This window comes from Mastacembelus armatus, chromosome 24 (assembly GCF_900324485.2).
Source record: "Mastacembelus armatus chromosome 24, fMasArm1.2, whole genome shotgun sequence".
NCBI classification, from domain to species: Eukaryota; Metazoa; Chordata; class Actinopteri; order Synbranchiformes; family Mastacembelidae; genus Mastacembelus; species Mastacembelus armatus.
The window spans coordinates 8,483,104-8,497,630 of record NC_046656.1 but is presented as its reverse complement, the minus strand read 5'-3'; the positions used below and the strand labels follow the sequence as shown (position 1 = coordinate 8,497,630).

At 39.1% G+C, this 14,527-nt stretch overlaps 1 protein-coding gene across 4 annotated transcripts; it reads right to left on the bottom strand.

Annotated features, from left to right (window-relative positions):
• Window positions 1–324: 324 nt before the first annotated feature.
• On the bottom strand, window positions 325–13,499 carry LOC113137109 (cholesterol 24-hydroxylase-like). Of its 4 annotated transcripts, XM_026318524.2 has the most exons (15): window positions 13,096–13,474; window positions 12,883–12,960; window positions 11,105–11,186; window positions 10,924–10,994; window positions 10,527–10,613; window positions 10,176–10,314; window positions 9,936–10,046; window positions 9,538–9,700; window positions 9,256–9,321; window positions 7,774–7,846; window positions 7,607–7,691; window positions 7,282–7,392; window positions 7,029–7,117; window positions 6,834–6,900; window positions 6,052–6,735 (listed from the first exon to the last, which is right to left on the bottom strand). In XM_026318524.2, the coding sequence occupies exons 1-15, from the start codon at window positions 13,242–13,244 to the stop codon at window positions 6,592–6,594; spliced, it is 1,515 nt and encodes a 504-aa protein (XP_026174309.1). In that variant the 5' UTR covers window positions 13,245–13,474; the 3' UTR covers window positions 6,052–6,591. The 4 variants fall into 4 exon arrangements, with proteins under 4 accessions (XP_026174310.1, XP_026174312.1, XP_026174311.1 ...); XM_026318525.2 differs by lacking the exons at window positions 6,052–6,735; window positions 6,834–6,900; window positions 7,029–7,117; window positions 7,282–7,392 and adding exons at window positions 325–545; window positions 1,958–2,068 and having other exon boundaries at window positions 13,096–13,499; XM_026318527.2 differs by lacking the exons at window positions 6,052–6,735; window positions 6,834–6,900; window positions 7,029–7,117; window positions 7,282–7,392 and adding exons at window positions 1,852–1,872; window positions 1,958–2,068 and having other exon boundaries at window positions 13,096–13,494.
• Window positions 13,500–14,527: the final 1,028 nt, after the last annotated feature.

The window sequence follows — 14,527 nt, the reverse complement described above, 5'->3', positions numbered from 1 at the left end:
TAAACCTAAAAGAGCTAATGATGCAATAAACTACTCAGAATGTTTCTTTTACTACACATTATTTAAGGACATAGTCATATCAATATACTGTATATTTCAATGAAATGTGATGTGATTTTCTGTAGGAAAAAAGCAAGAAAACTACTCAGTCACTTTGGGCTGGAAGCTAGTGAGCTAGTTTGAGGAGCCTAACAATTCAATTTCACCAGCTGGACTGATATGCTTTGTTATGAGTTATGTTATGTTTCTGTCACCACCCACCTGAGCAAAGTTCTGTCCCAGACATGAGCGTGGACCGAGGGCAAATGGGTAGTAGCAGTAATAAGGCCTTAATCAGGTAAATGACAAGTTCAGTTAATATAGACCACTTCCTTCTGTCTTCTGTGGCAATGCTCTAACATGACAAGACTCAACAGAAAACATGTCAACAGCCACAAATCATTCAACACCACTTACTTGGGAGCATCTGGGTGAAATCTGTCAGGATCAAATGTCAGTGGGTCCTTGAAGAATTTCTCCAATCTCCCAGTCACATAGGGGCTGAACTGAGGAAGTTATTAAACATTTTGACAGGAAGTTATGATTCTGAAACTTCATTTCCTTGTGTTATACTTGGTAAGTGCCATTGTCCTTTGTGTTTATAAAACAGATTTATACTATAAAATGTTTTGAATTCTGAGGTAGAAACACATTCAAAAGAGAATTAGGGCTACAACAAATGACTATTTCAATAATCGGTTGATTATGTTTTCAGTTAATCAGTTAACCAGATTTTTACTTAATTTAGGATATAGAGAAGTCTTTTTTCATCATGTTGTTGTCAAAATATGAACCTCAAACAATGAGATTGCTACACATGTAATAAAGAAATTAAAGAAAGTCAAATTATTTTTTGTGCAATGATATTTAAAAAGATCTTACATTTTATTACATTAAAAAAGGCCCTTGTTTACTATAATTTCAATAAAACAAAAGTAAATGGCATATTAGCCCTAATGAAGTCAGTCACTCTTGCCAGAGTGCCAAACATCATAGCATCTCTCAATGTCACACATGGCAACCATAGTGCATAGGAACCATTCACCTGCTTGTCCACTACTTTTGTTCGTATTTACAAAGTGGCCTGGACTGGAGTCAAATATAAAGCCTCAATCAGTGTTTCAGTTCTATCATTGGTGTGACCTTTGTTGTGTCTCCTGTATACGCTATAGAGACAGTACTGCACGTCACTGAAATCAACTGGATTTTTCCCAGAACCATCTGCTGCTGTGTGCTGCATATGTTTAAATGACACCTCCAGACTACATGCATCTCTGGATATGATTCTCATGGCACTGTCCTGTCTTTATATGTGAAAACTGCTACATGTAATCTACACTGTCTCCAGCCTGCATTCAGTCATCAATAGGGGTGTGTGTGCGTGTGTGCGTGCGCTGTTTTCAGTCGGCTTGACAGACGCAGCAGCTAAAAAAAACAAAAAGCTGGGTGTCCTATATAGGCCATAGATGTTTTTAAAATTTCAATAAATGAAGCACAGGAAATATAAACAAGTAGCCTAAAAAATGCAGAGGTTGAGGACTCATGCCTATGCTATAAAGTTAGCTTGGATTAACATTAGGTAAAACAGAAGTCTGTCCGCTCAGTGAGATACGCAAGTTACTATTTCAATTGGTCTGAGAGCTGTAACATTTTTATGCATGACTGATTTTGTCACCACATAATATAAAAACTAGAAGGAGCCACCTCTATCCACATAACGGTGCAAAACTTGTTAAATTATGGAAAGCATGACGTTCGCTCTTCTCCACTTCTGCCATTTTTATCTCCACAATTGCTGTGTCACTGTGTTCCGTTGCAGCTACATCATTACACCTAAGCAATAAATACATTTGTTGCAAACTGTTTCATAATCGATTTTTATGTATTAGTTGTTGCATCCCTAAAGTGAATGACTCACTAAACAACTGCATCCTCCAGGTATGTGGATACCAGCAATGACCATGTCTTCAGGTAGCTCACGTGATGTACCTGGAGCTGTCGGATAAATCCTCAGAGTCTCTTTTAGCACCTGGGTAGAAGTTACAGTGGGAAGTTCTCACTTTTTATTAGTTCAAAAAATAGATGAAGTGCAGTGCACATTTTAGAGATGAAGTGACTTAATGATGTTGCTTCAGCATTAAAACCAGAACACTTAAATGCTAAATAAAACTTAGTGAATAAAAACATGAATGACTTTATATGTGAATATAATACATTGAAATGTGTTGAACCATTTTCCCTCCAACTTCAGGACATGTACCTGGGAGAGATAGATCAGTCGCCCCAGGTCATCATAGCTAATGTCCTGTTTCATCCCAATGACATCATCCACCTCTTGCCTCACTCTGAGAAATAAGACCCAATATAAGAAGCCATCGTTCAACAGATATATTATGAAACTGTTTTTACTGCATTGTTTCTTCTTACTTCTCCAGCACATGAGGATCAGACCCTAAAATGTTACAAATGCAAAAAATTATCAGGACATTATCCTAAAATCAACATAGTATCAACAATACACAGACTCACCTGCAATGAAGAATGTCACAAAGTTGTCCAACATGAACTCCTCATCTTCTTTAGTCATGTTTTCCTCTGGAATGACAAAAAAACAAAAAACAACACAAACTAATATTTGATTAATGTCCTTTAATTTTGTTATCAGCACAGGCATTAATTTAGAATAAACCAACCACATTAAGATGTGAAAATTTAGACAATAACTACTGGATATAAGGCTTTATCCTTTGGCTTGTTTTTGTTATTTTTGAAGCACATCTTAAAGGTAACCTTGACCAGCAAATTTGATGATTTGTGAGAGGATGTCCTTGGGGACGTCTTCACCATTTTCCATGGCTGTCTTTCTTTCATGGATCCACTTAGCTCCAGTTTTGCGAAGCAGGCAACAGGCTTCCCTCACCTCATTAATGAATGACCTGTTTTTGGGTTTGAACTGGAAATACAGGTTTTTAAAATGTTACACACTTTACAAATTTTTACAAACTCCATATAATTTTATAGTGAGACTGTACCTCAAACATGCGGTCTCGGACCTGGTACACCATCCCTTTCAGACACATCTCGATGGCTTTAGGGAAAGGTGAACTATTATTCAGCAGGTCTAAATCCACACCAAAAGCAACCTGAGAAATACCAAAGAAACAACTTATATAAGCCCTACTAAGACAGTTACGACTTGATTAGATAAATGTTTGTGATAATCTTGTGCTTCACATTCAAGAAAAACTTGGCACAGGACTACTACAGAGAAAGCTGTAAAATAAGACTATGGCACAGTACCTTAGCAATAAAATCAAGGGTAACACAGTTCATTAGGTTGAGCATGTGGGTCTCTGCTTTGCTATCAGCAATATCCGTAAGTTTACTCATCAGTTTCTCTGCTCTGTCGTTGAATGCGCCCATTAGACCTCTCAAATACCTGCAAATAATGGTAGATTTAGGAGGTGGAATGACCCTGTCAAGACATACCTGCAAACTTACATGGATATTCGGTAAAAGCATAACATCAGCCTGATGAAACGTTACCAATACTCAAGTGGGATCTACAATAATTGTAAACATTGCCAATAAAAAAGTTGAGCAACTTCATGCTCTTTCTTTGACAAAGTAAATAACTCACAAGCTGCTGAATGCAGGGTCCATGATCCGGCGCTGTTTATACCACTGCTCATGGTCCTGTGCTGTTACCAGCCCATTACCTAGGAACCTTGAAGAGAGACATAGAACACAATACCACGAATGGCAGATGAAGGTCATAGTCTATCTGACATAAGAAAACCATGAAATCAACCAGCAAAGTCACTGCTTGGCACCCAAAGGTTGACTGAGAATACTGACGAATGCAGTTAAAATATACCCAGATAAAGAATTCTGGGGATGTTATAGTGTAAGATGCTGTATGTTACTCAACAATGCCAGTTTGATAATTCAGCCTTTGCTATAACTATTATTATTAAATTGTTAAGCCAGCTTGACAGCATAGTATAGAAAATCTGAAGTTTCCCATTAATGATAATAATTAATGAATATTACCTTTGGAATACACTACCTGATATAAATGAATCATCATTAATCAAATGAAACTGAACTCATTATTTACTTGTGAGTCAAAACTGACCTGAAACAGGAAATCTGTGCCAATATCAAACCTTACAAAAACTATTCCTAGAGTAGTTTTAAAACATAGTACAGGGGGTATTCAAATAAAATTTAAAGAGGTCCAGTTAGAGAAAATTTCTTGAAGCAAAGGTTCGGAATATCATAATGTCTAACTAGTTGTTTTCTATATGTATCACTCTCTTTCTTTTTCTTTGTACTGTCTTTTCATGTGTAACTTGCCTCTAGCGCTGTTTACACTGTAGAGTCGTAATGTTTACCGCCTGGGATGCACAGACATGATTGGCTGAGTGGTATCACGTGGGATGGCTCAACTCGCATGCAATTGGTCTGTGCATTTCCACTACCGTAAAGTCTAAAAAAGCTGCGCCGGTGGAAATAGAAGCGCCCCGTTAGGTTTTACATCACAATCTTCTGTTTTGGCAATAGGTCCGGGTCCGTATGGGGCGGCTTCTGGGTCCGCACCTGGACCGCGGTCCGCCTGTTAGTGACCTATGACACAGTATATTGCCTGCATGAATATCTTATCTAACAATTTGCTAAAGTACCTTTGACCAAACAGGTTGAACAGTCTCTTGTAGGGGAATTTATGTTTGGAGTATTTCGGGGACATCAGCATTTGCTGAAACCAGAACAATTAGAGGGAATATACAATTATTAGTGAATATGCTTGATTTTTACCTAAAAGGCCAGCAGTTGGAGCTGTATGGCCATTTTCATCTGCAAGGTCTACCAAAGCAGCATGCTTTTCCATCAGCGCACTTTTACACAGTTTGTTGTGCAGTACTTACGCAACTGATGGTTGCATAAATACCACTATAAGGTGTGATGTTTACCTTGGTCGCCTCTGGACAGCTCACACTGAGAAAAACATAATGTAGAATATTCGTCCTGTAAACAGGCCCATAGGTTTTGGCCCTGTAAATGACAACTTCATTATTAAGTTTGACTTAGTCAAAAATACGCCTCTGGTTATACATGTAACATTAATGGGCACAATAACTTTGGAAAAGTATCACTGTATTTTCTACATAAAGACAAATAGTTACTGACTTAGAGTCCAGTCAACGATAAACTGCGCCAATATAAAATAAGAGAACACACAGATGGTAGTTAACCATTAACTGAACAGCTGTAGGCACTAACATGTCACTGACCTGCAATGATTGTATCGACATGACATTTTTCTACACTGGGTCTTTCACACTCGATGTTCTGTAACATTTCACCTCTGCTGAACTTACCACTGCAGAAATGTGTCGTGCACAACTTCACCACTGTTCATTATTCTCAAAACTGTGGGCGAGTGTCCGAAGAAAAAACTGAGGAGAGAAACAAAGTGAGTTCATGTTAACACAACAGGTTCAGCTGGCGTTAGCTAAGTGACGCTCAGTGACGAGACAACAACTAACTTCACGTTAGCATCAGCTGCTAAAACGACAAGCCGCTTCACGTACCTGTCTCTCGGTGGCCCAGGTCTCCCTCCAGTACTGTTAAGAGTTAATCAGGAGGTGAATTTTTGCTAATTGAGTAAGGATTGTTTTTTGGGTTTCCTGTCATATCTTTGGGATTCCTGACCAGAATCATCCACACCGTCAGATGTTGCTCGGCGGACCCTGTTCTGGTTTCTGATCCCCATCTACCTAGACCCCCTGTGAAGTTGCCTGGTGTGGGCCTAGGTAGGAACCAACATCTTTAATAACTTGTTCCGGAAAGTCACTCCATTCTCCTGGTCTCCCGTCATTCCTCAATCTATGATTTGGACTATTGTAAATAAAAACACTACTTAGAGTTCGAACTGTTGATGTGGCCACTTAATGCTATGGTATAACAAAAATTACAGCCACCATGTGAAAATACGGTTCAGTAAACAGATTTCCATTTCATTTATTTATTTTTATAGACATAAACACAGAATACATAAAAATTCATCAAATTTATCATCAGTATATTAAATTGATATTCATTGTTTCTTGCAAATGTATAAATTGTGTGTTAGACAATTGAGACATTTCAATGTGATTTATTGATATTTGTGCAAAAACATTTGATGTATTTTATAATATTGTCATTACAAAGTTAAAGGCACAAAAAGGTCAGTGGCTTATCTGTTATGGAAGAATAAACCTAAATTATTAAAAAGCTAATGATGCTAAAACCCACTTAAAAAGTAATTTTGTTTTCCTTCACACCATTTTTAGGATATCATCAATCATTATTTCATACAAATATACTATTTCATTAAAATGTCATAGAATTTTTTTTTTTTTTTTTTTCAGAAAAAAAGCAAGAAAACTACTCACTCACTTTGGTCTGGAAGCTAGTGAGCTAGTTTGAGGAGCCTAACAATCCAATTTCACCAGCTGGACTGATATGCTTTGTTATGATGTTATGGTTCTGTGTCACCATCTATTTCTAATGATTCCTGTGTCTGACTGAACACAACACTCCACTCTTGGGTCTGAGTGTGCCAGTGTCCAGGATGTCAAAGCTCTGTCCTGGGACAAGAGTGAAGTCAAATCTCTGCAGCAGCTTGGCCATCACCACTTTAGCCTCCATCTGCAAACCCACAACCTCCCGTCAGGTTAATTCAATATGCTGTTGAGTCTTTTTGGTGAAAGTTTGGATCATTGATAAATGTTTCTGTCACCACCCACCTGAGCAAAGTTCTGTCCCAGACATGAGCGTGGACCGAGGGCAAATGGGTAGTAGCAGTAATAAGGCCTTAATCAGGTAAATGACAAGTTCAGTTAATATAGACCACTTCCTTCTGTCTTCTGTGGCAATGCTCTAACATGACAAGACTCAACAGAAAACATGTCAACAGCCACAAATCATTCAACACCACTTACTTGGGAGCATCTGGGTGAAATCTGTCAGGATCAAATGTCAGTGGGTCCTTGAAGAATTTCTCCAGTCTCCCAGTCACATAAGAGTCGAACTGAGGAAGTTATTGAACACTTTGACAGGAAGTTATGATTCTATGGCCTTGTTTTCTTGTGTGTTATACTTGGTAAGTGCCATTTTACTTTTTGTATATAAAACAGATATATAATATAAAAAAAGTTTTGAATTCTGGGGTATAAACACAAGTGCATGACTCACAAAACAACTGCATCCTCCAGGTATGTGGATACCAGCAATGACCATGTCTTCAGGTAGCTCACGTGATGTACCTGGAGCTGTCGAAAACATCCTCAGAGTCTCTTTTAGCACCTGGGTAGAAGTTACAGTGGGAAGTGCTCACTTTTTATCAGTTCTTTAAAAAAGTGAATGAAGTCACTTAATGATGTTCCTTCAGCATTAGAAATGAAAACACTTATAAGCTAAAAGAGAGTTAGTGAATAAAAACATGAATGACTTTATATGTGAATATAATACACTCCTGAAATGTATTGAACCATTTTCCCCCCAACTTCAGGACATGTACCTGGGAGAGATAGATCAGTCGCCCCAGGTCGTCATAGCTAATGTCTTGTTTCATCCCAATGACATCATCCACCTCTTGCCTCACTCTGAGAAATAAGACCCAATATAAGAAGCCATCGTTCAACAGATATATTATGAAACTGTTTTTACTGCATTGTTTCTTCTTACTTCTCCAACACATGAGGATGTCTGCCAAGTTCCATGATGCAAAAAGCCAATAGATTAGCTGTTGTTTCTTGTCCTAAAATGATACAAATGCAAAAATGAATTAGAACATTACCTTTAAACACAGCAAATGAGTATCAACAACACACAAAGCAATAATATTCTTTCTGAGCCAAGAAAGTGGGGTTTAAAAAGAATGAATATATATATATATATATGTTACCAGTGTAACGGTACCCAGAACCCACAGTTCGGTACGTGCCTTGGTTTTGGGGTCACGGTTCGATACAACAGGAATAAGGAGTAAGGCAAGTCCTAAAGCGTCAGCTAAATGGGAAGAACAAGCTCCAAACTATTAAAACCTATGCCCTGCTGGTCATCAGATACCCTAATGGCATAATAAGCTGGCCAAGAGGAGATAGAGGACACTGATGTCAAAACATGGAGGGTTTAACTCCAAATCCAGCATCTTGAGACTGTACACTAAGAGGAAGGAACAAGGCTGAGGACTGGTGAGCGTCAGATCCACCATCTGAAATGAAACAGCAAAAATCCATGAGTACATCAGGAAGGTGGCCCCGAGTGATGGAGTGATTAGTGAATATCTCAGGCAGCAGGAGCCCGAGGAGGAGACGGAGGAGCAAGAACCATCATGGCAGGACAAACCCCTGCACAGTATGTACCACAGACAAATAGAAGAAGTGGCTGATATCGAAAAGTCCTACCAGTGGCTGGAAAAGGCTGGACTGAAAGACAGCACTGAGGCACTAATCATAGCGGCACAAGAACAGGTTCTGAGCACAACATCAATATAGGCTGGGATCTACCACACAAGCCAGGACCCCAAGTGGTGGACAAAACAACAGAAGAAGGCCGTAGTGGTAGATGTAGCAATTCCAAGTGATAGCAACATCAAGAACAAGGAACATGAGAAGCTTGAGAAACACCAAGGGCTGAAAGAAGAACTAGAAAAGATGTGGAAGGTGAAGGCAACAGTGGTCCCCGTGGTAATCGGCACCGTCAGGGCTGTGACCCCCCAAACTGGGAGAGTGGCTCAAGCAGATCCCAGGAACAACATCAGAGCACAGTGCTAGGAACAGCTAACACACACAAACTCCCAGGCTTCTGGTAGAGGACCCGAGATTGAGGAAGACACACACACACCACCCATAGGGACAAGGAATGGAATTTTATATATATATATATATATATATATGTATATAAAAAACGATGTAAACAGAGATGGCCATAATAAATAGTAAAAGTAATAATAAATGTTAACAAAAACTGTGATACTGAAACAGACCTTTTGTTCAAGAATTACTGTTGAACAATTACCTATATTTATTACCTATACCTATATATATTTAAATATTCAAAGTTTGTCATTAGATTGACTATGTCCATGCAGATAGAAACAAACTGTTTACAACAGAGTGCATGAATTACTGTGAACACACTGAAGCAGACGTAACACAGACTCACCTGCAATGAAGAATGTAACAAAATTGTCCAACATGAACTCCTCATCTTCTTTAGTCATGTTTTCCTCTGGAATGACAAAAAAACATGTAAACTAATATTCAACTGATGTCCTTTAATATTCCTTGTAAACACAGGCATTCATATAAAATAAATCAACCACATCAAGATGTGGAAATTTAGACAATAACAACTGCATATAAGGCTTTATCATTTGGTTTAATTTTTGAATACAAGGATATTTTAATATTCTTCTTATTGAATCACAACTCCAAGAAAGGTAACCTTGGCCAGCAGATTTGATGATTTGCGAGAGGATGTCCTTGGGGACGTCTTCACCATTTTCCATGGCTGTCTTTCTTTCATGGATCCACTTAGCTCCAGTTTTGCGAAGCAGGTGACAGGCTTCCCTCACCTCATTAATGAATGACCAGTTTTGGGGTTTGAACTGGAAATGTAAGTTTTTAAAATGTTACACACTTTACAAAATGTTTACTATTTGTACTCCATATAATGTTATAGTGCCCAGTGATGGAATGGTGACCCCTCCAGGGTGTACCCCTGCCCTTCACCCAAAAGCAGCTGGTATAGGCTCCAGCAGATCCCTGTGACCCTAAATATGAATAAGCGGGTATAGATAATGGATGGATGGATAGATGCATAATGTTATAGTGAAGTTGTACCTGAAAAAGAGGGTCTCGGGCATAGTACACCAACCCTTTTAGAGATGTCTCGATGGCTTTAGGGAAAGGTGAACTATTGTTCAGCAGGTCTAAATCCACACCAAAAGCAACCTGAGAAATATCAAAGAAACAACATATATAAGCCCTACTAAGACAGTTTCAACTTGATTAGATAAACTTCTGTGATAATCTTGTGCTTCACATTCAAGAAAAACCTGGTACAAGACTATGGCACAGTACCTTAGCAATAACATCAAGGGTAACACAGTTCATTAGGTTGAGCATGTGGGTCTCTGCTTTGCTATCAGCAATATCCGTAAGTTTACTCATCAGTTTCTCTGCTCTGTCGTTGAATGCGCCCATTAGACCTCTCAAATACCTGCAAATAATGGTAGATTTAGGAGGTGGAATGACCCTGTCAAGACATACCTGCAAACTTACATGGACATTGGGTAAAAGCATAACATCACACTAAAGACACTGATGAAAACTTACCAATAATTCAGAAGGATCTACAATAATTGTAAACATTGCCAATAAAATCAAATTGACCAACTTCATGCTCTTTCTTTGACAAAGTAAATAACTCACAAGCTGCTGAATGCAGGATCCATGATCCGGCGCTGTTTATACCACTGCTCATGGTCCTGTGCTGTTACCAGCCCATTACCTAGGAACCTTGAAGAGAGACATGGAACAAAATACCTTCAAAATGGTAAAAATAAGAATCTAGTTTAATCAACCTAAAACCATGAAGTGAACCAGCAAAGTCTCTGCCTGGCACCCAAAAAACTGAAAATATTGACAAATGTAAGAAAAACATGTCATGATTACTTGAGTTGTTATGTTACTCAATAATGCCAGTGTGACAATTTTAACATTTGTTATGATTATTATTACAAAAGTTTTGTTAGACCAGTTCTATGTGGTACGCAACCTGCATCGATGAGATAACCATAGTGTAGTAGTAGACGGTCCAATAAATTACCTTTGACCAAACAGGTTAAAGGCTCTTTTATAGAAGCTGTCTTTGGGGTATTTTGGGGACATCAGGATTTCCTGAAACCAGAAACATTAAAAGTGCTAACCTAATGTATTTCCAAGTAATTAATCCCAAGCAGACCTTTCTATGTGTGCACTTTAACACTAATGCTGTGTGTAATATTTACCTTGGTTGCCTCTGGACAGTTCACATAAAGTCCGACGTAATGCAGAACATTTATCCTGTAAACAGGCCCATAGATTTTGGCCCTGTAAATGACAATTATGAAATAAATTTGATTTGGGAAAACAGCACGCAATAGACACAGTAAGTACTACAAAATAAAGCTTTATTTAATATGTAAAGAAGAACAGTCACGTTTAATCTCAGATAACACACCACGGACTCAATGGTGCCCCCAAGATTGGTCCGGGGGGGCCGTGGCCCCCCCTGGAAAATTGCTGGCCACCCCACTGGCCCCCCCAGAGAAGCTCCACTCTTTTAATAAATCATATTCAGGGCACACAAACCATACAGTCATCTTCAATCAAGACATAAATGCAAAGCCTAAATTAATAAATAAATAAATCAATCATAAGTAAATGATTCACGAAGAGAATATATATACAACCCTGCGCTGCTGCTCACCAATTTCAACTGACAGGTAATAGCAAATCCAACCTCCACCTGTAGGGGGCGATAATGTCCCAAAAGGCGTTTAGTGCTTCGACAGAAGAAGAGACAGAAGTAGTCAGCAGGAGAAGAAGAAGCAACGCGTCTGACAGCCATGAAGTATATTAATTAGATCGCACACTTTTTCGTAATCTGTAATAAATTAACTTAGTCCCCTCGCACATTTTCACTCTAATTTCCTCTCCAGGTTGTCCGTTTTCAAGAATCTTCTCTCTGTCTGAGAAGGACACTGCGGCAGGCTAACACTGGCGGCTAGCAGCCTGCTATTCAGTAGAAGCCAGTTCACACAGTCCAGAAAGCTAACCAGTAAGTAAATTAATGCTGTAATATTAATTTTAAGTAGTATCGGCCTTAATGTTATCATTTAAACAGTTGAGAGAGTAGCGCTATCAGACGCTGACGTCTATGAGCTATTTTAGTCAATGTGCGTGCTGACCGCGGTGGAGCGTCAATTTACAGAGAAATGGCGGTTTAAAAAAAATATGAAATGTTTTTTCAAAATGTTTGTGTGTTTCTCAAAATTGAGGTAAAAGTGTTTGATGTATATTGTTTTTTTTTTTTAATGGAAAAGAGTCAAGGAGCATGCATCGACAGCCACAAGCTGAACTCAATCTGCGTACCACTTCGAGGCCCAATTTGGTGTGCCACCCCAAGATTTTCTCTGGCCACCCCTGTGAAAATTTTCTGGGGGCGCCACTGCAGGATTATGTGTTAAGGTGTTGGTGTGGTGTGGGATGATGATGATGATGGTGAAGGAGAAGCATAGGACCCAAATGCAGGACAACAGTTTATTTCACTCGGTGTAAAAACTAGAATCATTTACTTCACTGCTTTCTCTCTGAACTTAGGCAATACTCCAACAGAGAACAAAGGAAAGCAAGAGCTATAAATACACTGGGGACAAAGGCTAACTAAATACAGGTGAAACTAATTTCCCTTACAAATATAAATCTACCTGTATTTAACATAAGCGCTACTGAAAACCTGAAATCAAAATAAAGGTCCAAAACCGGAACTCAAAATGCATGTCACGATATAAATATATCCTATATCTGGCTACAGCCTGTAACAATGTGTAGCTAGGTGAATAGTTACTGAACTGAACTACAGGTCCCACTGAACAGCGCTAATGTTATGACAAAACTTAAGTGTCTGCAGCGAAGTTTTATGACATGTTCTCATTACGACCAAAGTTTAACATTACGTTACATAATGGTAATTAACCCTAGTTACACCTCCATGTTTTTTTATTATAACTTTGCTCATGCTTACCATTCCAGAAACTTGTCGTGTATATTTTCGTCATTGTTCATTATTCTCAAAAACGTCGCTGTGTGTCCCAGGAAAAAACTGAGGAGAGAAACAAAGTGAGTTCATGTTAACACAACAGGTTCAGCTGGCGTTAGCTAAGTGACGCTCAGTGACGAGACAACAACTAACTTCACGTTAGCATCAGCTGCTAAAACAACAAGCCGCTTCACGTACCTGTCTCTCGGTGGCCCAGGGATGTGGTCATATTTCATATGAATGTGTTTGATGTACAAGCAGTAACCAAGGAAAGCGACGAAAAGCAGAAAGACCAGAAACACAAGCGCCTGTGAAGCCCAGTTCAAAAGTACATGGAAAACCGCCATTGTGGTAAATCGAGTCCCGACCACTGTAAAGTGACAGTACAGGTGTTGAGTCTGTCTGCTCCACCGTCACGACCTGCTGCCTGATAAACTGTGCGTCACGTAGCGCCCCCTCCTGGTGGTTATGGTTCGGATAAAGTTATGTTCAGGTTAGGGTATTGAGGAGAAACATCCTGACGGCGCAACAAACTTGGTCACATGATGAGCAGCAGGCAGACGAGAAGTGCGGAGAAACAACAAGGGTCAGTCCTCTTAAAGGGACAGGACTTCAGGACTGGGAAAACATATTAGTTTTACAGACTGATGGGACATTAATATTTTAACATATTTTATTATGACATTAATGAAACGGGCATTGAACAAATTAATGTTAAATGTTTTGGTTTTACATTAACTTTAAATATTGACTTTGTAAAAGCTAGTAACAGATTTTTAATACTTAAGTAACTGTTTCAACTGTCCTAATTGTTTCAAAAATAAAAATAACACTAGTACACAAATATATACCGCAGTCCAATTCAATTCAGTTTATTTGTATAGCACCAAATCACAATATAATCATCTCAAAGCACATTATCTTCATGATCTCTAATGCCTTATAGGCAAGCACTTGGCAACTGTAAAGGTGAAAAACTCCCTTTAACAGAAGAAAAAACCTCCAGCAGAACCAGGCTGTTTGGGCGCCCATCTGCCCCGAACAGTTGGGGTGAGTGGATAGAGGAGAAAAGAACAGCAACAATAAACAACAAATAAACACTGTGCAGGTTGGTGGGGCCAGTAACTGCATATCAGCAATATACAGCTCCAGGACCAGGGACACCTGCAGAAGGTACATACACAGACTGACAGAGCACAAACTAGGGGAGAGAGACACACAAACAAATTCAATGATGGCATATACATGTGAGAGTGGAGGTAGAGGAGAAGAGAGAGAGGAGCACTGTGTACTGATGGGGAGTCCTCAGGTAGTCTAGGCCTATAGCAGTATAACTATAAGCTTTGTCAAAAAGGAAAGCTTTACACCTAACCTTCAAAGTATTGAGTGTCTGTCTGCTGAACCCAGACGGGGAGCTGGTTCCATGGGAGAGAAGCCTGATGGTTAAAAGCTCTGCCTCCCAATCCATATCTGGATTCTCTGGGAAAGTAGATCTCCACTCTGACAGCAAAGGCTCTATAGTAATAGTACTAAGGTTTTTAAGGTATGAAGGAGCCTGATGGGCTTTGTATCTGAGGAGGATTTTAAATTCTGTTCTGGATTTTACATGGAGTCAGTGAAGAAAAGCTAA

Bases quoted from the DNA above. Each gene is read 5' to 3' on its own strand.
- LOC113137109 (XM_026318524.2), bottom strand. From the start codon at position 13,244: ATGGCGGTTTTCCATGTACTTTTGAACTGGGCTTCACAGGCGCTTGTG. The intron at 9,701-9,935 runs GTACAACTTCAC...TTACATTTCCAG, and splicing joins CCCGAGACCCTCTTTTTCAG to TTCAAACCCCAAAACTGGTC. The intron at 9,322-9,537 runs GTTACCTTTCTT...TTGTCATTCCAG, and splicing joins CATCAAATCTGCTGGCCAAG to AGGAAAACATGACTAAAGAA.